The sequence below is a fragment of the Callospermophilus lateralis genome, chromosome 1 (assembly GCF_048772815.1).
Source record: "Callospermophilus lateralis isolate mCalLat2 chromosome 1, mCalLat2.hap1, whole genome shotgun sequence".
NCBI classification, from domain to species: Eukaryota; Metazoa; Chordata; class Mammalia; order Rodentia; family Sciuridae; genus Callospermophilus; species Callospermophilus lateralis.
Genome location: NC_135305.1, coordinates 21,322,823 through 21,349,676, shown reverse-complemented (window position 1 = coordinate 21,349,676; position 26,854 = coordinate 21,322,823). Strand labels below are relative to the sequence as shown.

The 26,854-nt window shown below is 36.9% G+C and overlaps 1 protein-coding gene across 1 annotated transcript in view; it reads right to left on the bottom strand.

The window, feature by feature from the left end:
• Chchd3 (coiled-coil-helix-coiled-coil-helix domain containing 3) overlaps positions 1-26,854 on the bottom strand; it is a 273,743-nt gene that overhangs the window by 154,974 nt on the left and 91,915 nt on the right. The window contains exon 4 of the mRNA XM_076833112.2: positions 18,392-18,509. Coding sequence (XP_076689227.1) covers positions 18,392-18,509 — 118 coding nt within the window. The remainder of the gene's footprint in view (positions 1-18,391; positions 18,510-26,854) is intronic.

Here is a 26,854-nt window from a genome sequence, read left to right as displayed (position 1 = left end):
CCTCTAAATCTGCCTGCCTGGGTTCCTCTGGACATCCACACATTGCCAGACTGAGGGCCATTTTAGCCTTATTCTCTTAAAGTCTGACGTTTACCATGGAGGACTTATGATGTCATCACTTGGCTATTTGTTCTTTGTGGCCCACAGATTTCTCTGGAATGGAAGCACACAACACACTGCAGGGAGACATCGAGGGAGTACAAAGCAGGAGCCATCGACAATGACAACTGCAACTGGGGAAGGGTCGGCAAAGGCCCCTCTCTAGATGGGCCTATGAGCTCAACCCAGTTAAGTCATAAGGTCTCAGATTATCAAACTGTGCACCCAGGCACAATCAAGAGCAGGGGTTGTGGCTCAATGGTAGAGCGCTCACCTACCATGGGCAAGGCACTGGGGTTCAATCCTCAGCACCACATAAAAATAAAAAGGGATTGTGTCCATCTACAATTTAAAAAGTAACAAAAAAATACTGTCAATCTGTGAAGGAGACTTTCTCTCGGGGCGTGTGTGTGTGTGTGTGTGTGTGTGTGTGTGTTTTTCCTCAATCACAAGTGTTCTCCCCAACCTTTGCCAAAAAAAACTCACTTTATGGAAAAAGCAAATGCCTTTGCATTTCAGAGCCACTGGTATGCATGTCACCAGTGTGACTGTCCAGAGTCCTACAATGTCATTCAGAAGACAGGGCAAAACCTGCTTTTTCATCTAGAAAGTAGAGACAATAACTGTCACAGTTCATTTAATGCGTCAACTTGGCTAGACTACGGTTATCCAGATGCTTGGTCAAACACCAGTCAAGCTGTTGCTGTGAGGTCGTCCTTTTTTATTTTATTTTTCAAAGATATGATTTAACATTTAAATCAGCAGGCTTTGGGGGAAAAATCAGTAGACATAGAGCAAAATAGATTATCATCCAAAATGTGGATGGGATGAAAAATTACTGAATGACATATACTCAAGCTGTCAGAGCAGCCTCTATTCAGGGGGGCAGCTAAGGCAATAGATCTAAGGATTCCTAGGCAATGGGGTCTTGTGTGCAGGAGAGACTGGACTCAGCCACATCTCTAACAAGGACAAGTGAGGGCTTATAACAAAGGGGCAAGATGGGAGTCAGTGGATAGAAAGTGACTAAGAGGGAACAACTTGGATAAAGAGATTTCTGTCAAAACAACCTGACAGAATTCTTGCTAAAGGCAGGCCAGCGTGATAAGAGATCAGGAACGATCAGATACAAAGAGTGGGGGATTGTCCTTACACTGACTTTGCAGGATTCTTGCTCCAACTGGATTCTACACGATCAGAAAGGGAAACCCAAGGATAGCCAAGTCAGCAGGACTCCCGAGAAGCCTGGCTAAAATCTTGGTCAAAGGAGAAGATGTCTGTCAGGCTTTATCCAACCACTGAAGGTCTTTAGAGGAAAACACCGAGGTCCCCTAAGGAAGCAGGAATTCTGCCTCCAGACTGCATCCCACTCAAGGCTGAAATAGCAGCTCCTCCCTGGAGAGCCAACCCATCAGCCTGCTCTGGAGTCTTCAGACTTAACAGCCCCCACAACCTCACAACGCAATTCAGCAATTCCTTACAATAAATCTCCCAAGCACGTGCACACACTCTCCCTCTTTTAATCTCTTACACACACACACATACACTCACTCACTCACTCTCACTCTCTCTCTCTCCTCTTGATTCTATTTCTCTGGAGAATCTAATTAATACAGATTAATCTACTATTAAGACCACACTGTGTTGTACAGATTTTTAAAATATTTTCGTAAACATTGTCCTCTGACTCAATGTCAAAACTCTTCATAAATATGAAAGCAAAAGTGCCTGGATAATTATAAAGCATTCTATAGATGCACAAAACAATGAGCAAGAAATTGAATTACAGCATTAAATTCTGCATTAACTATTTTTATTCCTTTAGGGTTATCCCAGCATCCTATATGTCTAGTCCCTCAGTATTTAATGCATAAGCATTAAGCATGGCATATAGCAACCCCTGTATAAAATATAAGCTCTATTAGGGCAAGGATTTTTATGCATATATTTTGATGTACTCACAGACTATAAACCACAATGTCTGACACATGGTGGGCTCTGATAAATAATTCTTAGATGAATGGAAATGGAAATCGTACACAAAGAAAAGCCCACTTTTGTTAAATTAATGGGCATTGATTATGATGGGCAAGCCATATTATAAATTATAAGCTTTATTATAATTCCACATAAGTACCACATAATGTTCTTTATAACCACACAATGAAGTTTATCATTGATCAACACTCTCTGTTTTCAGTGATCATATTTCTGCCTTTGTTTCAAGGTAAGAACAGAGAAAAGCTGGGGACATTTACTCTCTACCTTACCTGTTGTAATAGTGCCCTTGAAGAAAATTGATAAATACTGTGGGCTTTTCCCCATCATTTAAGAGAGATTGAGGTATGAAGCACCTGCTTCACCGTCTAGAAAGTCATCACATTAATCCTTGCTCAGTCACTCAAGGCTCTTCGGTGAGGAGGTAGGTAGATGGTGGAAACGGCAGTTGAGAAAATGGCAGCATATCAGCAGAGGCTGAGAACAGGACGTTCATTATACAAAAGCAAACATACAGCCTCACAGCTCTGTTGAAGAGCCATCAATCCCAAATGTCTGCTAGGTGCCTGGGCTCACCCAGCCAGGGGACTGCGCCATTCAGTACAACTTCTAGTCCCATGCCAGCCAGACACATAGAAAGAGCCTTCTGGTTCTCTGGCCAGAAATCCTTAGAGCCTGTTTGGAAACCACTAAGAGGAAAACTGAAAAATACCCAAGAGAGGGAACCCAGAGACTGGGTTGCTGCTACTGTCTGTCACTTTATTTCCGGGAGACCCAGGCCTCCTTTTTCATAAAAGGAGGCTAGATGGCATGTCTTAAGATCTCTTCAAATTCTAACAAGAATGCTGGGGATGTAGCTCAGTGGCACATAACTTGCCTGGCGTATACAAAGCCCTGGGTTCAACACCCCCCACCCCACCCCCACCCCCGCACTGAAAGAAAAAAAAATTTAGCAAGAAGCATAGCAGTTGTGCAAGATACTTTGCTGCCATCTCCTCCAAAGCTGATTGGCCTCCACAAAAGGGGAGGATCAGAAGACAGGGCCCTAAAACAGCAGGTCCGGGGCAAGACTGTGAAATGGCTGCACCTACTCCAATTTGATGAGGGTCTCCTCTCACTGGACATTGAGGCACACTCTGTGGGACACACCTTCTCAAGTCCCTTTCTTCAGTGAGATTTTGAAGAAGAACTACTGGCATATGGTTGTGACTGGGAACATTAGGTTTCCTATCAAAAGGCCCTGGGTAAAGAACTATTGACTTTGGGTGAACACTTAAAAGCCTAGCTTGTCAACAAGCTCAGAAGTTTGCAGAGACCTCCAAATCCACTAAAAGGCCAAATTATCACTTTAAAATAAGAATTGCATCTGCCAAGAAGAACAGGCATATGGGACCTCCTACTGAGACAGGCTCTTTCTGCAAACAATGTATGTGGAAAGCCAAAGCATCACTGGAGGGTTATTTGGTAAGATTTATGACCTGAATGTATGATGGCATGAAGAAATGCCTTCAAGGGCCAGGCCACTGTTAGACCAGGGCAGGAAGGAGGGAACATTCACTATGACGACTTATCCTTCTAAATCTTTTTCCTTTCTGTATATTAAATGCTTCTCTAAGTTAGACTAAGTAGCTGGCCAATGTATTTTATTTTACTATACATAAGTATATAAATTAATATTTATTTCAGAGACGCAGGCACATTCAGAAATGGGGCTTTTTTAAAGTATAAGAAAAAATTACAAGGAAAACACAATCCTACTAGTAAGTTTTCTGTCTGTGCAGATACACAGATATTAAAGAGTACCCTGACTTTTATTATAATAAACAAATCGTAAACATGTCTCATGCATTAAATAATCTTCTTAAAACATTAAAGACTGAAAAATAAGGACTGCTACATATTCATATCTTCAAATCAGTGACAGGCAAGCCTTACTCTGGAGTCACTTGGCATGTCTGAAGCTTTGTCACTAGAATCTATTAAGATCTTTTTTCTAAGTTGTTGAGCTGTATTTTACTGCAATCCATACGCCTAAAATAAAAATCCCCTGGCCAGTTACTCCCATTAGGCCTCATAGCATAATGACAAGGTGGCAATTTGACAAACTAGGGGATACCGTGATACCTGGGAGAGGAGGAACAGGTGCACCTCTCTTCCTCAAATACCTCCTAGCATCATTTTACCCAAGCAACATATATATATCAATGATGGTCTTGTCAAATTAATTCCATTTTGAAAAAGGGAAAACAAGAATTTTACACCAAATAGAGAAGAAATAGAGGCCACACCAAGTCAGGGAAAAGTATATTTTGGAGGAAACAAGCCAGCAGCAGAATCTTGAAAAATCACATCATTCCTTCACCTAAAAGTATAAAATAAGCTCTAATTCCCCAAATTAGCTTGTGCTTACAGACCAGAAACTTTTTCAGCCTTCTGCAAAATATGCCCTACAAATCTAAGAAACAGCCCCAAAGCCTTGTATCAAACTGAAACACTATAACAGCACTCTCTTAATACATAGTTGCCTGTTTCTGTCCTGTCTTCAGAGATGGGGGACAGAAACGTCTTTTGTAAAGCTGCTCTCTGATGACAGACTTTAATAGAAATGCATGGATGGATTTACAGCTGGCATGGATCAATTTCTAGTTATTTTACAATTATCGATTAGGGAACTCAAACAGGCTTTGCTACTTGCCAGACAAAAAGCTAACTGCCCGCCCCCCTTCATAAATCTTGAGAAAGAGCCAAAGAAACGTGAAAACTGATGTCTTCTGGAAACAGAGCATGCCAAGATAAGATTATAACCAACTCAAAGCTGAGAAGAGTAACAAATGTGTCTCCAGAATGGAGGCTGAGAAACGTGCCCTCCCTCACAGCAGCCACCTTTGTTGCCATCGGAACTGACGGAGGCTTTTTCACTTCAAGTAAAAGATTTCTGTCAGGGTGAACATATTTTCCACTGCATACATTTGTACCATGTCATTTACAAGGACAAAACCTGACTACTTCAAAAAATCTGCTTTTGTTGTGTCACTCTACGGGCCCAGTACACATGTTCCCAAGGCTCACTACATATATCTATTCAAAGAGAGGAGAGTGCAGAAGAGAGGAGGGGGGACAGTACTATAACATGCATACCAAGCATATGTACAGTCATAGATGTGTCTTGGAAATGGTGATCGACAAGATGGTGGCACAGTTAAAATATGCTGCACTCTAAAGAAGACTGCTATTTAGAACTGGTTCTTTTTGATGCCTTCGAAGTTGGAACTGAGCCAATCTCTTTATAATATATTGAGTCTCATCACAGGTAAATAATAATAATAACAATAATAATAATAATAATACCTGAAACATTTATAAATTCTTCTGTCACTCATGCATGACAGAGATGACAGGAACATTCTAGAGATGCCACTGTCCATATGCTGCAAAGTTAACTTGGGCAAAAGAGTGTTATGAAAAAAAAAAAAAGCCAGAAAATGGACAAGGCAAAAAATACAACAATCATAATGAAAATCAACAATTGATTTTTCATGAGCTGAATATATGAAAATAAAAAGAAAATACAGTAAACATTTGAAAAAAAATGAATTTTTGAGCTTAGAGGAACAAAAGGGCTAACTGACTGTAATACAGAAATTAAGATGATATTTTTCCCACCGATTCTTTTATTATTCCCCAGCTTTACTGAGTTATATTTGATAAATAAAAATTATATATATTTTAGATGAACAACATGATGGCTAAAATATGCATACATCATAAAATTGTTACCATAATTACATTAACTAACACATTTGTCACCTCATACAGTTACTTTTTTGTGTATGGTGAAAATATTTAAGATCTATTCCCACAACTAATTTTAAGTGCACAATTTATTATTATTGACTATAGTCACTACGATGTACATTAGATACACAGAACCTATTAATCTCGCAACTGAAAGTTTGGGAGACCAATATCTTCCCATTTTCTCCAACTCCCAGCCATTCCAATCTCCACTTACATGAGTTCAACTCTTCCAGGTTCCACATATGAAATCATACAGTAATTGTCTTTTTTTTATTGTCTAGCTTATTTCACTCACCATAATGTCTTTCAGATTCATCCATACTGGCAAATTTAGGACACTTAATTTAATAGTCATTTCATTGAGGCATAAACTAGACTACTTTCTGTTCCTTATAATTTGGTTGCACACATTTTTAAATATCAATTTAAATTTATTTTGCTAATGAGGCTCCGAGTTTTCATTCTAAGCCAACAAACAAATATCCTATCCTCTTATTTTCAAAAAGGGGACTCATCTCATTTTGACCTTTCAATACAATGACTGTCTAAGAACATTTATATCTGTGCCTGTGACCAATGTACCTCTACTAATCAGAATAAGTTTTCAATAACAAAAATCCAATTTAACCAAGAAAATAGAGGCTTTCAACTTTAACTATTTTTCTTTTCTTTTTTTTTGAAATGGACTTTTTTAATAACTAAAGAAAATTAAAATAGATGTGTCTCCTGGAATTGGTAACCTATTCATAAAACAAAATTACTTTTATGAAAAGTCAATTTATAAGTATATAGAATTTTGAATTCTCTAAGAACCCCTGTATTTATATATTTATTCATCAAGGCAACAGACTTGAAAGAGAAATACATTAAAGACCTTGTCCTCATTTTAAGCAGATGGAAACAAAAGGCATAAAGAAAAGGAAGCAATTTGACTAAAATTACATGTAGTATAACCTGAAAGGAGGGGCAGAGGGACAGAGAGGAGGCTATTTCATAAGAAATTACTACTCAAAAAACTGTAGAAAAATAGGAAAGAAGTTCATTTTCTAATGGTATTCAATGACACAACTTAGATGACTGCTATAGCATTTTTGGTTCATGAAAAGGAAATTTCCAAAACATTTTTCCTTAATTAACTCATAATATAGAATATTAATCTGTATGTATGAATGACACCTTTCATCTCTCCTCTTGCGATTTTATTGTTTCTGTTTCTTTTTTGTTTGTTCGTTTGTTGGGGGCATCCTACTTTTTTCTTCCTAAAACTCCAGCAATGACGGCAGAAGTTCTTGGATCCCAGTTAACATAGTAAGCTCATCCTAACCCTGCTGTTTGCAAATCATGCTTATGATGGAATTTTAAGATCCATAACTAGTTGCTATGCCTGATCCTAGAATAAATCCTCTATGAGGACAAAAAGTCTGCCATAAAAACACTGTTGGAGAGATTTGATAAAAATTAGAATCTGATTAAAGATTAAAATAACCATTACTGTTAAGTTTCTTGATTTTGACAACCAAATTTGCTTACATCAGAAACACGTACTGACTTTTAAGAGGAAATATTAAAGGGGAAGTGGGGATAGCATGTGCAACCCAGGCAAAATGATGGCCCCCAGGCATACAAGACATATGTCTATACAAATTCAGACAGGTATTTATATAAATGATAAAGAAAGTCTAGTAAATGTATAAAAAGAGAACGGTTGGTTAAATTTTTGTACTATTCTTAAAACTTTTCTGTAAGCTAAAAAACATCAAGACAGACACTTAAGAAATAAATTTAAAAATTTTACTTTCTTACACTGTCTTTTTTTTTTTTACCAAAAGCAATACAAATAAATTATACACACACACACACAATCCAGCAATGTTTACAATCAATTTTTTATTTTTGCAATAGCAAATATAAAACAAAAAAATAAGTTACCAGCTCTTTCTCCTCATTCTGCCAGACCTAGGTGGAAATAATGTATTTTAGGGGAAAATAAACTAATTTTTATAACCTGCTATCAATAAGAATTACTCCTTCACCTAGAAAGTATAACTGGAAAATACATTAATGATTATATAACTATGTCCTAATTTTTTGTTCTTTTTCTATTAACTCAATGAATCTCAAAAATGGTCAATGGCATGTTATTTGAATTCTATTCAGAGTTTGAGTTTACAAGACAAACGTGTAGAGTATCTTTACTTTAACTTTTTCATAAAATGAAATAAAAATACAAGATTGATTGAATCCACTGCATGAGTCAAGTGTGTACTGCTAATATCTATCACATTGACTCTTTAAAATAACCTGTTGCAGCATGCCTATCTCTATTGTCCTCAACAAACATCATCTATTCCCTCCCATGTAAATAAAGACTTCACACCAAGATTTAAAAAATGAAAAGTTTCTCCCAGATTATGACAACCTATAACAAAATGTTTTTTCTTGAGCACATCAAAAAGTGACAATGAAATTCATTCATATAACCAGTATGCTTTGCACTGTATGGACTCATGTGAGACAATTTTTTTAACATGGAAATTTATAACTTGATTTGCCATAACTTTTAAAATTCAGAATGGTTTAGTAGTTCTATTACATATTTCTGGATGCCCTGCTCTGAAACAGATTAATCCCAATCTCGAGAATATTATAATTATGAATACACTATTTCTCTAAGCAACAACACAGAGGCCTAATAGGGTGGTCAAGGTTGCCTACCTCTATGCTGAGCAGGCCCATAATGCATGTATCCACACACTTCCTGTGCATGTGCGTTACAGATATGATTTCCATATCTTTTTTATATCTGCAGTAATTTCTACTTTGTCCATGTTCCTGGTTCATATAATGAATCAAATTTACCTTAGGTTAAAATAATAATAATCAATTAGCTAAATCATACCTGGAATCATTTCACCTAGGCCCTAATGTTCTGAATTGTAGTCCTGGCTGTATTTCTGTGCAACACTGAGGTTCATGGTCTCTTTAAACAACTGTTTGATCATCTCTAACAGGAATGATACATGTCCTACCATGAGACACTAGATGCAAAAACTTATGACACTAACTAGGAACACTTTGTGACTTCTTTCAGGTTTGAAGCTATGGTTCCAGTGATCAGCTAGCTATGTTCTGGGGAGTCAAATATGTGATCTCTGGATCAATAAGACAGGATTCAAAATAGTTGCCCACACTGTGCTAAGGAAACTATAAAAAGATAATGTTTAATTTCTAAGCAGAAAATGTATATTAAGTTGGTTTTATGATCTCCAATTAAAGTGGCCCATGACACTGATTAGTAACCTTTTCTATCAACAGACTATTAAATACAAATCTAGAATTAAATTTACATTCTGTTTGGGACTAGCAAAGAATATTTAGACACAGCTAAGTATAAAACTCTGACCCATTTGTCATAAGAGAAAGAAGGGAGAACACTAGCTAGAAAACTCCAAATGTTTAATCAACAAATTTCTATGACAATGAAGATATCTAATAAGTTTACCATAAGTAATCATAAAATATTGGTGCTGATCATTCCATTATATTTTTTAAAAATAGCTTGGTACTGTCTGAGTAAATCATATTCTGCCTGGGGCTATGTAGCTTACCTCGAATTATTTCAGAATCATCTAAAATGACTCATTTTTCTATTAAAATGATAAATGGACTAAATGAGGTTTGTAATAAATACTGCAGGTTTGTAAACAGATTCCTGCTCTCTAGAGAATGGAGGGCTTACTTCATTTGGTAATTCTGCCCCTCGGTATTTTCAGGAGAAGTCATCCTTAAAATATAGTTAGCAAAGAAAAGAGCAGAGTGAGTCACATTGGAATAAAATGGAGAATGTCTTTATGGTTATAGGGGAATAACCCCAAGGTTGGTTCTCCCCCTTAACCATATAATAAACATTCCCCCACTCAGGAGCAGGGCATGGGTCAGTTCATCAAGAACACAGAAAGGACATAAATCACTTCCATTTAGAAATCGTATTTAAGCAGTAAAAGCAAGAATACATAAAAGAAAGAAACACTGAACTGGAATGTTCATTAATGTCCAATACACAAAACTGAAATAGCTCTCATTACACATGGTATATCACACGGTAAACAATACTGCTATTCAATTTTCTACTGAATTCACTAAACCATGGGTCCACACATAATAGGTGGAAAGCAATTCACAAAGACTGTATCAGAACTGACAGTCTTGAGACTTGCCATGAAGGTAAAATGGAGAGATTACTATTGAACAAAAAGGAATTCATCTGCCTTGGTCTCAGTCAAAACACAATGTGCAAAATACTTACTTGGGATTTGCAAGAACTGACAGACTTGATCATGCTTATGTTAAATTCTTAATATGTTACAGGTTAAAGCAAACACTGAGAGCCACATTTCTTAGCCTCTTCAATAGGAAATAAGATTATGACATTGGTTCAATAAAATTCCAAGGCCTAATGACAGTTCATTTCCGAGCAGGCCGTGAAGCAAATATATTAACAATAAATGCCAAGTCATTATAAAGAGATGGAATTATAACCAGCCTTTTGCACCTTAGTTACCTATGGATTTTCACTCAGTGCTCTCCATATCTCACCTGGACACCCATAATGACCCAAGTGATAGGATGTCAATAAGCTATTAATGGCAGCACTACAACATAGGACACCACTCAAGAGAAGTTACCCTGAGCCAGTCGGTTTGCAAGCAACATGATGAATTTTCCAAAGTACACTTAAAATGAAAATATGACAAACACATTTTAAGTAGAGTTGGTCCCCACAGCTGCCTTCAAATATAGCTCATTGTTTCTCCAAGTCCTTCCATGGCATTATACTCGATTGCGCTGTCTTCCTCTCTAATCACTTTCTCAACAAGGTCACCCAGTCTAAGATAATCCTTTGGAGAAAGCCAACATAAGCAAACTGTAGTCACCTCTAGATTGTGTTCACTGGGTAGGTTTACCCATCTTAACGAGGCAGTTTAATCTACACCACTAAAAGAACACTTGGCCATTCTCTTCCTCCAGATCTCTCAATGTCTGGTCAACATGGTATCATGCTTCTCTAAGGCAATTTAGTGATTTTTAAAATCCTAGGTATTTCAGCCTGTCTTGAAAAGAAGGGGCTTCAATAAAGCACATTTAAGAAATATATTCATCTGGGCAAGATTTCAGCATACAGACAATATTTAAATCTATAATTGCAAACCTACTCATTCTTTGGGCTCTACACATTAAAGCTAGGTAGGCAAACGGAACAAACCATGCTTCTCCCCTCCCACTGCAGCAGCAACCATACCTGAGGCTGCCTGCACTCCACAGAATAGCTGATTAACAATCTCTTCACTGGGTTGTGTGCATTCCAGCCAACAATAATAATGCTGCCATAATGCACAGGAAGCAGGACCACATGTGATAACAAAGAACAGAAAAGAGGAAAAGAGACTCCGAATGCTTTGTGTTGGAAACTGTAATGCCCTGCTAAATCCAAATGCACTGGAGGCAAAATGACAGTGTGCCTCTGCCCTCACCTGTCTTGAGGGATGCTGCCCTTTGAAGTTCCTGGTAAGCTATTAACTGAGCAAGAGTAGAAAGAATGGGACTTGCAGATGGATTCCAGACCCTGCACTCACCAATAACCCTGAGGAAAATATCTTAAACCAGGCTCAAATCCCTCGAACATAAAATGGAAATTGTATATTTAAATAGTCTTCAAAAGTAAAAGCTCAAAATCATTAACTTCATTTTTGGCGATCAAAGCAAACAAATACTCTACACATATCCAAATAACTGGGGCAAGAAAACCAGCACACAGCTTATATAACCAGAGGGAAAACTTTAATAGAGGTTATAGTCAAAGTACTAAACTGCACCCAAAAACAGGGAAATTTTTTAAACAATCATCGTTAAGTGTCCAATAAAAGAACCCAAGATAATCATTGTCACCATGCAACTTCATTCACCTTGCTAATTGCAATGAGGTTAAATACCCCAAGAGATCACTCTCTCACGCCTCTTGTATACATAAATCTTGTTCGCTCATTTCAGAATTACAAACCCTAGTTGTATCATTTGCCCTTGGGTAGAACCTCACTTACATCTGGACAGCAGAGGTATTCTTATCTACTCCCTTTAATTTAGTCATTTTCCTCCATACCCTAAATTCAAAACCTTTTTCTCTTTTAACATAAAATTTCAACTGTCACAGTTTGAAGCACAAAGAAAACACAGAACTGAAAAGCACACAGCACAAAATTAATCAATTCTTCTTCTTGATTGCTTCACTGGTGCATTTCAGACAAAAAGGAAACTGGGGATGAAAAGTGACATTTTGGTGAAACAGTCACTTAAATTTGCAAAAACTAAACTTATGTGTTTATGCACCCAGTTTTTTTAGTGTTACGTTTTTCTAAACAGTATGAGGTTTTACAAATTCAAAAATTATAACATAGGTAAAAGAAGAAAATCCAAGGTAAGGATGACCTTCCTCACAAAGACCACTGGATTCTCTGAGAAAAGCAACCAGGTCTAATTTGCAGCCCCAGCAACTTCCAGTGCCTAGCACATAGTAGGTGTTTAATAAATTTGTGATGGAGAAAAACAAAGAAAGAGACCAAAGAACCTACTGATTGAACGTTCTCATCAAGAGCTAAAAATAATGATGCAGTATCTGAGGCCAGGACTTTGCCCAATTCTATACTTTACAATGCACATTTAACCCAGGACAATTTTTAAAAGCTGATAAAATTTCTATTAAAAGTGATATAGAGCTACTGATATTAAAAACCTTGTAGCTTGCCTTAATGCTTCTCTCAATCTTTAAAACTTAAGACCCTAGTAATACTATTTCCCAAATATTTCTACATCTCTTCTCTGCATCCCTGTGAGAACTGCCCTAATTCAGGTACCACCTGTTCTCACCTGGATTAATGCCAGGTTCTCTCCCCTGGTCTCTATGCTTCCAGTCACATCTTCTCTGTTCTTTCCTTCACACATCACTGTGAGCCATCAAAATGTTTTTTAACCATTCATTTCCCTGCTTCAAACTTTTCTACATGCCTAGTCCAGGGTCCTTTGCAAGCACATGTTTCCTGTGCAATCTTTGCTCCACCAACTACTTCTGCCTCATCCTTCCACTCTGGTGCCCTATTCTTCCCACTCAACAACTCTCTGTAGCGTTCCACTGTCCCCACACAATCAGGCTTCTGCCTATAATTGTCCAAGGCTACACCATTCCCTCTCATTCACCTTGGGGAAAATACCCACCCATACCTGAAGATTCAGCTCAGGCACCACTTCACAGAAAACCCTTTTCACTCTTCTCCATTTCCTCTCCTACTGCTTCCAGTGCTTGAGTAGATTCACTGATTCATTTACTCAATTAACAAATATGTATTCATGCATTAATTCAATCAACAAATATTAGACATTTAAACTAAGTTGGAGGAACAAATGCAGATATAATGAGCTACAAGACAAAGTTCCTGCTTTCAAAAAATGAGAATTTTCATAAGACAATAAGTAGCATAGCTTAATAACAGACATTGCCCTTGCAAGCATTATTTCTAATGTAGTAGACTCCTGTGTTACACAGTGAATTTCCTAAGGACATTTTGTCCTTTCATTTCTACATCTTTAGTACCTAGCCCTGTAATTTTCAAATAGTAAGTACTCAATAAAACATCATCCTAAAGTGAAGGAAACCATTTCATATTCAGGTTTATATGCTCCAGAATATTTAAATAAATATTGCCTTATGTAAATAAATTGAAGGTTAAAGTTTAAATTAAAAAAAAACAGAAAATACTGCATAGTGTGGTGATGAATAATAATACATAACTAAAATTAAACTAACAAAATTTAATAACATAAAAAGTGAATCAAAATTTTAATCACTTTATAAAAGAAATCAAATAAAATTACAAGTTAAAAAAAACCCTATTATTATTTAATTTAAAAAATTCCAATGACATATCAAATAGCAGATAACATGTACAAGATCTTAAAGACACACAAAATGTCAAATTATATTAACTTCAGAGTTTCTTGGTCCTGTCCTTTTAATTAGTCTTCATTCTTTACAGAGGTGCTTTTCTATTTCTATGCAGCATATCTTTAACATGAATTTTGCTTCACAGGCAGGTAAAACCACGAGAGGATGGTGGATAAAATGAGCTGATTAAAATATCCGCATCAGTCAGTGCAGGATAGAGGAGCTGGTATAGAGGGGCTGGTATACTCTTCCTAGGATCTAGAATGGAAGTAACAGCTTGCCCACCCAAAGCAATTCTTCCAAGGGGGAAGAGTTTTGATCTGACTCTATGTTAAAACTTTAATGACAAAGCCATCCTGTCTCTACGATAAAGCCAGCTGCTACAACAGCTGTGGGAGGAGAAGCCTGGACTGGCAATTCTGGGGACAGTGATCTAAACACCAATTGTTAGTGAGCAGGAGGATTAGGGAAAGGGGATAGCTGTATGTCACTGTAAAAGTTGAGCACACAGCTAAAATCCAAGATGCTCCAAAATCCAGAATATTTTGATTGCTGGCATAATGCCACAAGTGGCAAATGCCACCTAATCTCATGTGATAGACCACAGTCAAAATGCAGACACATTAAAAATACTGGATAAAATTATCTTCACCTTATATGCATACATTTGTAGAAGAAACACATATGAATTTCATCTTTAGACTGGGTTCCCATCCCCAAGATATCACAGTAAATATTTCAAATCCCAAAAAAGTAAAAAATCCAAAACACTCCTGGTCCCAAGCATTTCAGACAAGGGATGCTCAACTTACGGCCTTCCAATTCCAACCCTAGGTTTCCTGCTGTCTAATTATTTAAAATGTAGGAAATCCAACTCTATTTTCTTACAGGCTGCAATGCCTGGGTTCAAAATAAAAAGGAACAAAGCAGGGGCTGGGGATGTGGCTCAAGCGGTAGCGCGCTCGCCTGGCATGCGTGCGGCCCGGGTTCGATCCTCAGCACCACATACAAATAAAGATGCTGTGCCTGCCGAAAAACTAAAAAAAAAATAAATATTAAAAAATTCTCTCTCTCTCTCTCTCTCTCTCCTCTCTCTCTCTCTCTCTCTCTCTCTCTCTCTCTCTCTCTCTCTCTCCACTCTCCCAAAAAAAAAAAAAAAAAAGAAAGGAACAAAGCAATATTTGGCCATCGTTCAAAGAGCCCATATATTAGGGTTAAACAACAGGGGGCCAGCATTCACAGCAGATTAATACTAACATCCTTGGGGTGACTCTCTCTCGTATGAACTGTGGGTTTGGAAGAGACCTACCCCTCCACGGGGAATCAAGGGGTATGGTACAAGAGCAGGCTCGCAGTTCACACCACATGATTCTGTTTCAGAGTGTGCTGGGTTGTAGAATCTGAAAGCTTAAAATCTATATGGAATATATATGGAGGAGTTACAAAGAATTTTATACCTCTAACCATTAATAATAAATGACAATTATTTTCTTAGTAATTTTTATATTTTTTAATTTTTTCTATAATAACCTTGTATAAGTTTAATAATTAGAAAAAATGCATTGAAATACATTCAATCATTAAAAAGTGATCACACAAAACCACATTTATAGATACAAAGACTTTCACCACATAGTCTAAATGTCTTCAAATGAGAAGGTTTAATAATATAAGAGTACAAAACTATGCACTCTATTATCTGTGTTTGGCCTAACACATTTACACATTCAAATATAAATATACAAACTTTTTGGCAAGTGAAAAAAACTATTTAAATAATAAACTGGAATATTAACATCATTATCTTTGCTTGATGATACTAAGTTGATTTTAATATTTTTGGGGTTTAATTTCTCATCTTTTTTCAATAAATAGTTATGTTTTCTGTATTGTCAAATGTTAATAATGGAAAAAATATGGTCAATAAATTATCCAGTATCCAGAATTATCCAGTACCTTAATTGCCATCGGCAGCTATGGGCCCTAACATACATTCAAGTAGAATGGAACATTCAAGCTAGGAAGGGACCTCTGAATGAGCTAGCATCCAACTATATAAATTCTACTTGTATCCCTTCAGTGCTTTGAGGACTCAATTGGCCAATATTGTGATAGATGGTGAAATTTAGGAGTTGTGAGTACTGTAATTTGCCATCTATACCACACAATACAAGAATCAGTAAGAAAGAGATCTACAAAATAGAATGTATAGTATCAGTTTCTTACGCTTGACCAGCTAAACAAAAATAAATAAACAAACAAATACAATAGACAAGATTTATTAGGTAGAAAGAGAATATGGGCTGAATATACACTGTTCCAACCATACTATATAATATAATATTTAAGTTACTTTTGGATAAGAAATCTTTTTCTACTTTCACATTTTTTGTGAACACTCTCCTCTTCATGTACCTGGCTGTGTGTGTGTGTGTGTGTGTGTGTGCTTGCCTAAGTGTGTATGGTTAGTGAGTTTTGAGGTTTTAGAATCTTAAACTAAGTGAAGAAGACATTATATTCAAATTCAGGTAGTAAGAGAAAAAAGTCTAAGATGCAAAAGGCCAAAAGGCATGTGAAAATGCAAAACAAAAATTCTTCTGCCCACTGGAAAAAGAATTTTCCACCCCCACCTTTCTCAAACATGAGCACTAATAACCCCCCTCTCCACTCCATCCTTATCCTTCAAGTTGGGAGACTTCAATAGGCACGGAAATGGTGCTTCAACCCACATGCCTGACGTTTTTCTTACTTCCTCAAAAAACCCTTCAGCTTAGACACAGAACAGGCGTAATCATCAATTAGATTATTCAACACTTAGTGTCTTTAATTCTGAAATTATTCCTCTTCCACTGTGACTGACTTTCCTTCTCCCTCACTTACTCTCTCAGTCCCACACAGTGTGTGGCTGCCAGTGAGCCCACTGACAATTCTTTTCTGGTCTATCACCTCTGTTCTAGCTTAACATCTACTCTGCATCAGTCACGAAACAAATAGGTTTATTATAGTATATTAACTTTTCCTTGTCTTTTCTCTACTTGCACCTGGTCTTAGGTTAGCTTTTCAAATAAATTAGTGAGGTAAAGAATAGGAAAGAGGGGCTGGGGCTGTAGCTCAGTGGTAGAGTGCTTGCCTAGCGTGTGCGAGACACCAGGTTCAATTCTCAGCTCCGCACATATGTAAATAAATAAAATAAAGGTCCATTGACAACTAAAAAAAAATACTTTAAAATAAAGAATAGGAGAGAATAGTTCAAGGGTTTGAAGCTTCCCAACACACACAAAAAAAAAGATAACTGTTTAAGGAAAGAAAAATGCTAACTACATAGATTTGACCATAGTGTGTTATATACACATACTGAGTTATCACCCTGGACTCTCTAAATATGTGCAATTATTATATATCATTTAAAAAATGGGAAGAAAAATGTCAAACTTCCTAAAATTAATGAATATTTTCCAATATTAATGAACACTATAAAAAGAGCGACAGACAGACTAGGAAAGAACAGAAATTGACCCTTTTCTTACAAAGATTAGTAACTCCCAACAGCTGCTGAACTAGGAGCTCTGGCATTCAAAAGTCCTCAACAATAAGGTCCTTATCTCCCTGTCCACTGAGTTCTCATCTGTGTCCCTGGAGGACTAAAGGTTCTGAGGAGTCACATCTGCAATTCTAAGAAGGCTGATCTAGGGGCTGAGAGTCAGGAGCACGGGCTTCAACCAGAGCAGCTCCACTTTTACCTACTAAGGGGCAACTGGTCGAGAGTTTATGTTGATATAAAAGATAGAGTATTATTCAGTCATTGAAACCTACATTTCAAAAAATGACCTGTGATACAAGAAAATATTCAAGGTGGAAAGTACCGTATATAGCATTATCCAAATCTTAAATATGTAATAGACTAGAAAAAAATGTAAACCATGGTTACATCAGACAGACTGACTTACAGGTGCCTTTTAAATTTTCTTCCTTCTATTAACAATCTATTTTTGAAAAGCTGTTTATATACCATTTTAAAAATTGAAAAATTATTTTAAAAATTATTGGTTCCCTTAAAAGTAAAAGATGGTTCCACAAAGCCCTTGTTTGACATTGTCCCTTCCTAAAGTCCAGAGAGTAACTGACCCACCTTAGCTCACATCACTGGAGTCTTCCAAGATGAATATCTGGTCATTGCCACCAGAAAGAAAAAGAAGGCTGGTCAGCTGGCCCCAGAGGTTTCAATGATAATAAAACCAAAAGAGAGAAAAATGCTAACAGCCTAGTGTAATACATTTGCCTGTCTGTGAGCTGATCTTTCTTTTAATTCTTCTGAAGTTACCTCGGGGTCCTTGATGGTTAATATTAAATTATCAGCTATTTGTAAAAGGCAAAACCCAAGAAGGTATAAGCAAAGAGAACATGAAGATTCTCAACAGTAAAGTGGCACAGAGTTCTTAGCTCTTCCCAGACATCCAAGATTTTCTTGGAGGCAAAATATCTTTATCAACCTTCAGGACTCACCAGGTGCTTGGCCTTGGCACGCTCCTCCTCACTGGAAATCCTCTCTCGAAGGATGGCTCTGGTCAACTGCTCATTGGCAGCAGCCCTCTCTCGCTCCAGGTCCCTGCTTTGCTTTAGTCTAAAAAGATAAAAAAAAAAAAAGGTCTACTTAGAAAATATTTTATCAGTTGACATTATTTTTTTGTTAAGTGAGATAATTAAATACAAATGCAGATATATACCCATTGTTGAGTGTCAATGGCTGAAATCCTCATCTTGACCCACAATTTACAAAAGTTGGTACCAAATTCCCACGCAGCCTCTACCCACACATTAGAGAAAACAGTTCACACCAATGAGAAAGCTTATTGATTTGACTGTCATATAGACCTAAATTTTAAAAAGTTCTTCTATAAAACTGAAATCTCCCCAACTAAAAATTCCCATCCACTCTATAGAAATTTAAGTAACAAAGCTAAGTAACAAGCCATGGAGATCTGTTATGCTATATACAATCTTTAGCATCTTAAATATTTTCTTGAATCACAGCGGGGGTAAACAAATATTTGAAGGTTGATGATTATTCTTCCCCCAAAACTGACTCAATCCAATTATTTATAGAACACACACCAGGCCCTGTGTTAAGCACTGAGGACACAATGGTGCTCAAGGTGGACAGATCTCTGTCCATATGGATGCTACATCACAGCAGGGATGAACTACTAACACATGAAGACATATTTTGGCCCAACATCTTACTCCCATTTTCCAATAATCCTCATATGCAAACACAGCAACACCTCTCAACAGCAGGCAACTCACTTCTGGAATGACTCCAATGTTTCTCTGTGCTCCAAACTACACCACGCATTCCACACACCGACTAGCAAAATAAGACAGCAGAACCTCACCTATCTGGGTACACAATTCTAATTCTATTAACAAGGCATAAGATTGCATTAAGAATATCAGTAGCCTCATCACACAATTAGACCATCTGAAGTTACAATCCACTGAAACCCCTCATTGTACATGATAAAGATAAATTACTTTGGCACCGATTTTTGCCATATTGCCTGGCAGAGAAAGGCATTCAGTGATCACTGAATGAGAGAACATTTTAGTCTAATCTCATGGACAAAGATTTTCTGATTGCCTTTTCTTCTTTGAGAGAATAACTCTTCTACACCATCATATCCCCAAAAGTACAATCTAAAGCTTTAAAAGGAAAAGGTAAAATTGCTACACTGGTATAAGACTGAATGAAATCAGTGAATGATGAGCACCAAATTCTACTTATTCAAATTTTAGCTTTAAAAAGGCTCCAAAAAAAACTAAGAAGATAAAACTTTTTGTTACTATATTTTAATTGCCATAACTTCCTGATTTTTTGGAATTCTCACAAATCAATTATAACATAAAATTGTTCAATAAAATATATTTCAGCCAGGCACAGTGGCACATGCCTATAATCCCAGCAGTTTATGAGGCTGAGGCAGAAGGATTATAAGTTCAAAGCCAGCCTCAACAACTTAGTGAGGTCCAAAGCAACCTACTGAGAACCTGTCTCAAAATGAAAAATAAAAAGGACTAGAGATGTGACTCAGTGGTTAAGTAACCCTGGGTTCAGTCCCTCGTACCAAAAAAATAAAAATAAACTAATTAGATATATTCCAAAATTTTAATGCTTTACATATAAAAAAAAAAAACCTGTCTGGTTCTATGTCTTGAAGAAAGAAGAATAAGAGAAACAAATTAAGACCTATTCTTTGAAATTCTCTAATGTCAAGGAAACCTTTAGGAAACTTCCTTCAGCAATGAACACAATGATGCATACAGGAACCAAATTTCTCTGTTATTTCATGAAGACCATACAATAAGTTCAGCAACATCAGTGATATCAGTACATCAAACTCCACTGGACATGTAAGAGAACAGCAATAATTAAAAGTCATGCCATTTCCCCAGGGCATTTGTTCTAAAAGCATGGTCCACAAACCAGTAGCAATATCACCTAGGAACTTGCTAGGAATGCCAGTTCTTAGACCCCCACCTCACACCTACTGAATCAGAAGCTCCGAGAGTCTTTTAACAAGCCCTCCAGGGGTTCTGAGGCATGGTCAAGTTTGAGAGCCACAGCTCAATTCAGAAATCCTGGTGACACACCAGGAAAGCGACATCAAAATGGAGCAGTCCACATGAGGATATTGCACTGATAAGTGGTGAGATCATTAAATCAAATTATAGAACTGTAATTTGATTTAATGACCTCAGCAATTTGGCGTGAACATACTTTATATACAGAGTTACGAAAAATTGTGCTGTGAATGGATAATTATGGTTGTAATGCATTCCACTATTGTCATATATGTAAGAAATAAAAATAAATTTTAAAAAAAGAAAAAATTTTGTTTTTAAAATCTGAAAAAAAAAAATTACAGAACTGTGCATTTAAAGCACTTTTGTGAGTATATTACTACAAGTAAAAAACATCAGACCCAGGCGTGATGGCACACGCCTGTAATCCCAGCAGCTCAGGAGGCTGAAGCAGGAGGATCATGAGTTTGAAGTCAGCCTCAGCAACTTAGTGAGGTGCTAGGCAACTCAGTGAGACCCTGTCTCTAAATTAAATACAAAACAGGGCTGAGGATGTGGCTCAGTGGTTGAGTACACCTGAGTTCAATCCCCAGTACCAAAAAATAAAAATAAAGCATCAACGATTTTGCATGCGAGGTGGAAACTGAAATAAAACAATAACATTACTATCCTTATGAATTACTTTCTACATGCCAGGCACTATGGTAGGCAATTTATTTATTTATTTACTTACTTGTTTATTTGTCATAAATTGAACCCAGGGTTGCTTAACCACTGAGCCCACATCCCCAGCACCTTTTGTATTTTATTTAGAGACAGGGTCTCACTGAGTTGCTTAGCACTTCTCTAAGTTGCTGAGGCTGGCTTCGAACTCACAATCATCCTGCCTCCAGGCTCCAGAGCCACTGGGATTAAACCGTACAACACAAGCACCCGGCTATGCTAGGCAATTTACACACACATACACACACACATCATAAAAATGACATTATTAATTTATAAACGTAAAAATGAATTCTATAAACTATATTTTATCATGTAACTGGGTATATCAAATTTTGAAGTACTATTTAACAACAACTACTTTTTTTTCTAGTTGAGTTTACTTATATATCAATTTTAATTACAATGGAGCTATAAGTGGTTCAAATTAAATATAAGGCCATAAATTTGGGCAATTTAATGAAAAAAGAAGCAAAACCATGAGAACAAAAGTCTTCAATGCTATAATAAAAATAAAGGTTTATTTAGTTTGCCATACTTGCCCCCAATGAATGAACCATGAAGTTGGAGCCCTGAGTCTGAATCAAGGCTCCAACCTGCTAGCTGAGTGCTCTTAGCTTCCCTGAGTCCTGCCACTCTCACGAGGACATGAGCAGGTGTGATGCCTCCCCATAGCCTTCTCCTAAACAAACCTGGTACACAAAGCTGGCACGACAACAAGACTCAGCAAGTGTCAGCCAGCAGTAGCCACCACAGAGCCCAGGACAGGATCAGGGATACAGAAAAAGTAGAGATTTTCTGAAATGAAGAAGGAAATCCCCCAACTCACTAACCACACTGTGACCACAAAACAGCTTCTCTTCCCAATGTTTTGCCAACGGGAGGTTCTGCTTTGCTTTTATTATCGAGGGGCTTCTAAAATAGAAAATTTACTCTACAGACGCTAGCAACCCTTCCTTTTCCCATGCATGCCTCTCTCATGCTTTCTCTCTTCCCATTTGCCCATGAACTCCATAAAGGGAAGGCCTTGGTCTAGTTTTGTTGACTGCTAGGTACTCAGTACTTACTACCATCCTACCACATAGGAAGTCCTCAGAAAAAACTTGTTGAAGGTATGCAGGCATGTGTCAACAATTGAACAAATGAACAGCATACTTGTAACCATAGACAAGTATGAGTATCAACCTAGAGAAAACAGAAGACTGAGGGATGTGTGAAACAACCAGAGAGGCAAGCCGGATCCTCGTCCAACATACATGCAGCACATATGTGATAAAATCCAGACAACAGTAAATGACCAACAACAGAAGGGTGTGAACATTCCAGAGCTCTTGGGACATCCACATCTAACTAACTGTGGATTTTGGATTCAGAGAGACTACTACAAATTGACTACAAAGAAAATTATTTTTCTTTCTTAATAAATTCTTAGAGTTAGTTTCATTTATCTTTACAAATAGAATTGCTCAAATTCCCAACAGTTTATTTTAAAGGAAGGTCGGTTCTGCACAGTGATTGTTGAAGAAATAGAATTCTGTATGTTAGGAGTTTAGAAGAAGGACCCAGAACAAACTCTCATTTCCTAATAGCTACTCAGCTGTGGAATCTAATAAATCTCAGTTTTCTCACCTTTAAAATTTGATGGCTAAACTTCATAATTGTAAGATCCTTTGAAGCTACACATCTTACAAACCCCATACCTGAAACATATTATTTCATTCAATAAAATGCTTGCAAAAAATAGTACCAATGGATAAATAAAACAGAGAAGTATCATCTCCAAATTTTCATTCAGTGAACACTTATATTTCTACTAATTCTTAGACTTCCCACTCCTTAACCAAAACTGTACATTAGTAAGAGTAAATGGTATTCATGAATTCATCCAGTAGATAATCACTGGGTGAGAGGCACCATTCTGGTTATTGAGAATAAAGTGGTGAGGAAGAGAGAGAGTCCCTGCCCTCATGAAGCTTAATTAAATCATAAAAGGAAAATGCAGGAGCTGGGGTTGTGGCTCAGTGGTAGAGCGCTCGCCTCGCACGTATGAGACCCTGGGTTTGATCCTCAGCACCACATACAAATAAATAAACAAAGATATTGTGCCCATGTATAACTTAAAAAATATTTTTTTAAAAAAGGAAAATGCATTATTTTTAAATAAGGTTGCTATGACACTACATGGGTGGGCAGTACTATTGGACTGGATGTCTAAAGGGAATTAGCTGAGCTACATGGAGAAGAAGAAACTGTCTTAGGCAGAAGAAACTCCAATCAGGTCCAGAAATACCCAGAAAGAATTATAGAGTCTCATGTTGACCTTCAAAGGGTCCCAGAAACTTTAAATGGCCTCTGCAAAGAACAAGGTTTTCTTTCCCATTATTTTGAGCACACAGTTTCAGATAAATGGTGCATTAATTGAGGCTTGTCAAGTGCCTTTAGAAATAAAAGCTACAGATCAGAAACTTTTAAATTGCACTGTTCCTCCATCTCCCCCACCCTCCTCTCCAAAACATTAATTTACAGCAATTTGTTCCTCTAATAAGTTTCCTCTTCCAGTGATTCATTTAAATCATTTAATGAAGTACACCACTTCACAAAGAAAAACTGCTTATATGTTCAAAAGCTCCCAGTTCTTTCTGGAGATCCTCTCTGATCTCCTTGGTTTCAGATCCCATCCAGATATTCTATTCAATGATTATCTATGAAAGACAGATGGCTGTGTGGCCAACCAGTTTGTCTTTTTTTGAGCCAAATGAGAGACCCTGTTCTCTGGACTTCTGTGAACTCTACTGCCCAATGGTGGAGCTAAACATCAGGAGCCACGTTATCTCACAAACATTCCCCTGGGAAGAAGAGTGATGCTCTTCCTGCCAGGGGAAGCAGCATTCACTGCCCGGGTTAGGAAAAAGAAGGACCGGGACCAAGTCTCTCATTCTTAACTTCAGTTTCCAAAGATTTGAGAATCATCTCAAAAGAAAACACACCCACCATTTGAGCGAATACATTCCCCTCTTTATTTACTGGCATTTCCTACTTATTATTTTAGATCTCATGGTCTAATATTATTCTACATTAAGCCCCTGATTTAAGTTTCATTTAAATTTCCTGCTTTTAAATACATATCTCCCCTCATTTAAATTCTCTAGAGTTTTAAGCAAAGAAGTAGGAGTTTAGTGTAAACTTTTCTTATTTGCATTAAGTAATTGGATAGCTTGCCGAAGCTTAATGAAACAAATACCAGTTGGTGCCTCCCGTACACCTCAGCCCTAGCAACTTAGCTTTTCTCAATATATTACCAATCAGGTGGAAGACTTAAGATGCACCAGCAAAATGGATTCCTAAAAACCAGTCAAATCTCCTATAATGAATAGTATTACAGGTCCTTTTAAATGAGGGTGGGGTACTTCTCATATATATTCAACTCACATTGCATCTGATATAAAATCCAGTTCTGTATTTTTAGTCCTGGAGTAAAAACCAGCCAGTGTGGTTTCATTCTGAAGAACTTAAAGGTCTTAAGAAAGTAGAAGGGGAATTTTAGAGATAACTTTACCTAGGCATTTTTTATATATTGAACTTCATCATCCTTCAAGATAGAGACATTCCTACCTTTATTTTAACATTAGAAATTGGAGACCATACCAGAGGCAGAGAAAAACCGTGATCTGGTTTCCAATGCCACATTTCTTAAACCTCCTTAAGAGTAAGTCCCTCTACAAGAATTAGTTTCCATTCTATTATTCATTTTTATGACCATATAAGGACAGTTTTTAAAATCTATTTATTTGTAGCTATTTTAAAATGCTTTAATTTGTTTCTACTATATTAAGGCTTTCAATAGCCCTAAAATTTCTCTGAATCTGGATGCTGCTCATTTGGCCATTCACAAATACTCAGATTTATCTTCATATAGGTTGACACATAAGTAATTCTATATGATTCTAACTTAGAAAATTACTTTATAATTTAATATATACGGTCATTATATTACTGAGAAAAAGTTGATAAGAACCTCAGATAATGGGTAGGAATAAATGGGAAAATGCAATTGTTTAAGATAAAACAATTTGACTAAACGATTTATCTAAAATTGAACTGTGGCCATTAAATACAGATAATATCTACAAAATATTGCAATGTACTTCATTCAGAAAGACTCAAACACTGGAAGAGAAAAATGAGTGACTACAACCTCAAAGGTCATTTTTAATGTTAATCATAAATTTTATTTTAATGCATCATACTTTGTCATAACATGCTGAACTAGCCTTCAAAAGACTGTTACCATACATTTTTACAGAAAAGCTGAGCTGGATAATCCAACAAACTAATTATTAGACTACTAAAGATAATGATTGAATAAGTATACAGTTCTCCTCTTATAACTTTATAAAAATAAGACTACATAACATATCTAACATTTTTCAGTTCTGATTGTTTCCAATCTTGGAAGGAAATGTAGGTTGATATTTCAATATAAATCCCTGAGCGTGAATATGAATTAATATAACTGTGCTTGTACATAATATCTGTGTGCCAGATAAAGAATTAAAATTTTCTTATGTTTACTTTGTACCACGTACAGTTCTAAGCACTTGATAAGTGTAACTCATTTAATCCTCACAACAACCCTATGGAATAGATTATTATAGTTCAGAAGAGAAGCTGAGGCACAGAGAAATTATGTAAAACTGAGTCTTACAGAAGGTGTAATTAATTTACTGAGTGTCACAAAGCCAAGGAGAGATGTAGCAAGGATTAAACTCAGTACCACGGTAACACAGACAGTGGGTAGTGTCTGGCTTTTGGAAGCCATTCAATAAAAATAAGATATGAATAAAGTGAGCTATTTCAAGAAAGATTATGAAACACAAGTACTCTTTATGTAATAATAATCCAGCAGTATATTATCTATAAAATAATAATTCAGCAATAAACAGCATTGTCTTAGAAAGTAGAATGATCTACAATTTAGCAAACCATATGCTAGATAGACAACAGTACTTAACCAGCATAAAAACCTGGTTCTGAAAATAAACATTAATTTTGGTCACCAATTTTATGTAACTATTAATTAAAATGGCACTCATAATTTAACAAGCAAGGCTTCCTTCAGCTGTGGTTTGAACCTTGGGTGTCTCCCAAAGGCCCATGTGTTAAAGTCTGGGTCCCCAGGGTGACACTACTGGGAGGCAGTAGAATCTTTACAAGGTAGAACCTAGGGGGTCCTTAGGTGACGAGGGTGTGGCTCTGGTCCCTTCCTGTTCTCTTTTGCTTCCTGGCTGGTGATTAGCTGAGCAGTTTTGCCCTGCCACATGTTCCTGCCATGATGTACCGTCTCACCACAGGTCCAAAGTAACAGTGCTGGCCAATCATGGCCTCAAGCTCCAAAACTGTGAGCCAAAATAAATGCTGCCCTTTACAAATTGATTATCTCAGGTATTTGTAACAGTAATGGAAAACTGACTAACAACTTCCTTTCCACAAGAACACTCTAAAAAAGTAATTTTTCTTTAATTCACACTAAAATTTTGTCACAGTCTGGACATCTGCCAGAGTAACTAGATTCAAAATAATGCATGAGGTAAAAAGAACACAGCCCAAAACTACGAGCCCATGACTATAATTAGGGATTATTCATAACCTTAATCCTAAATGGTC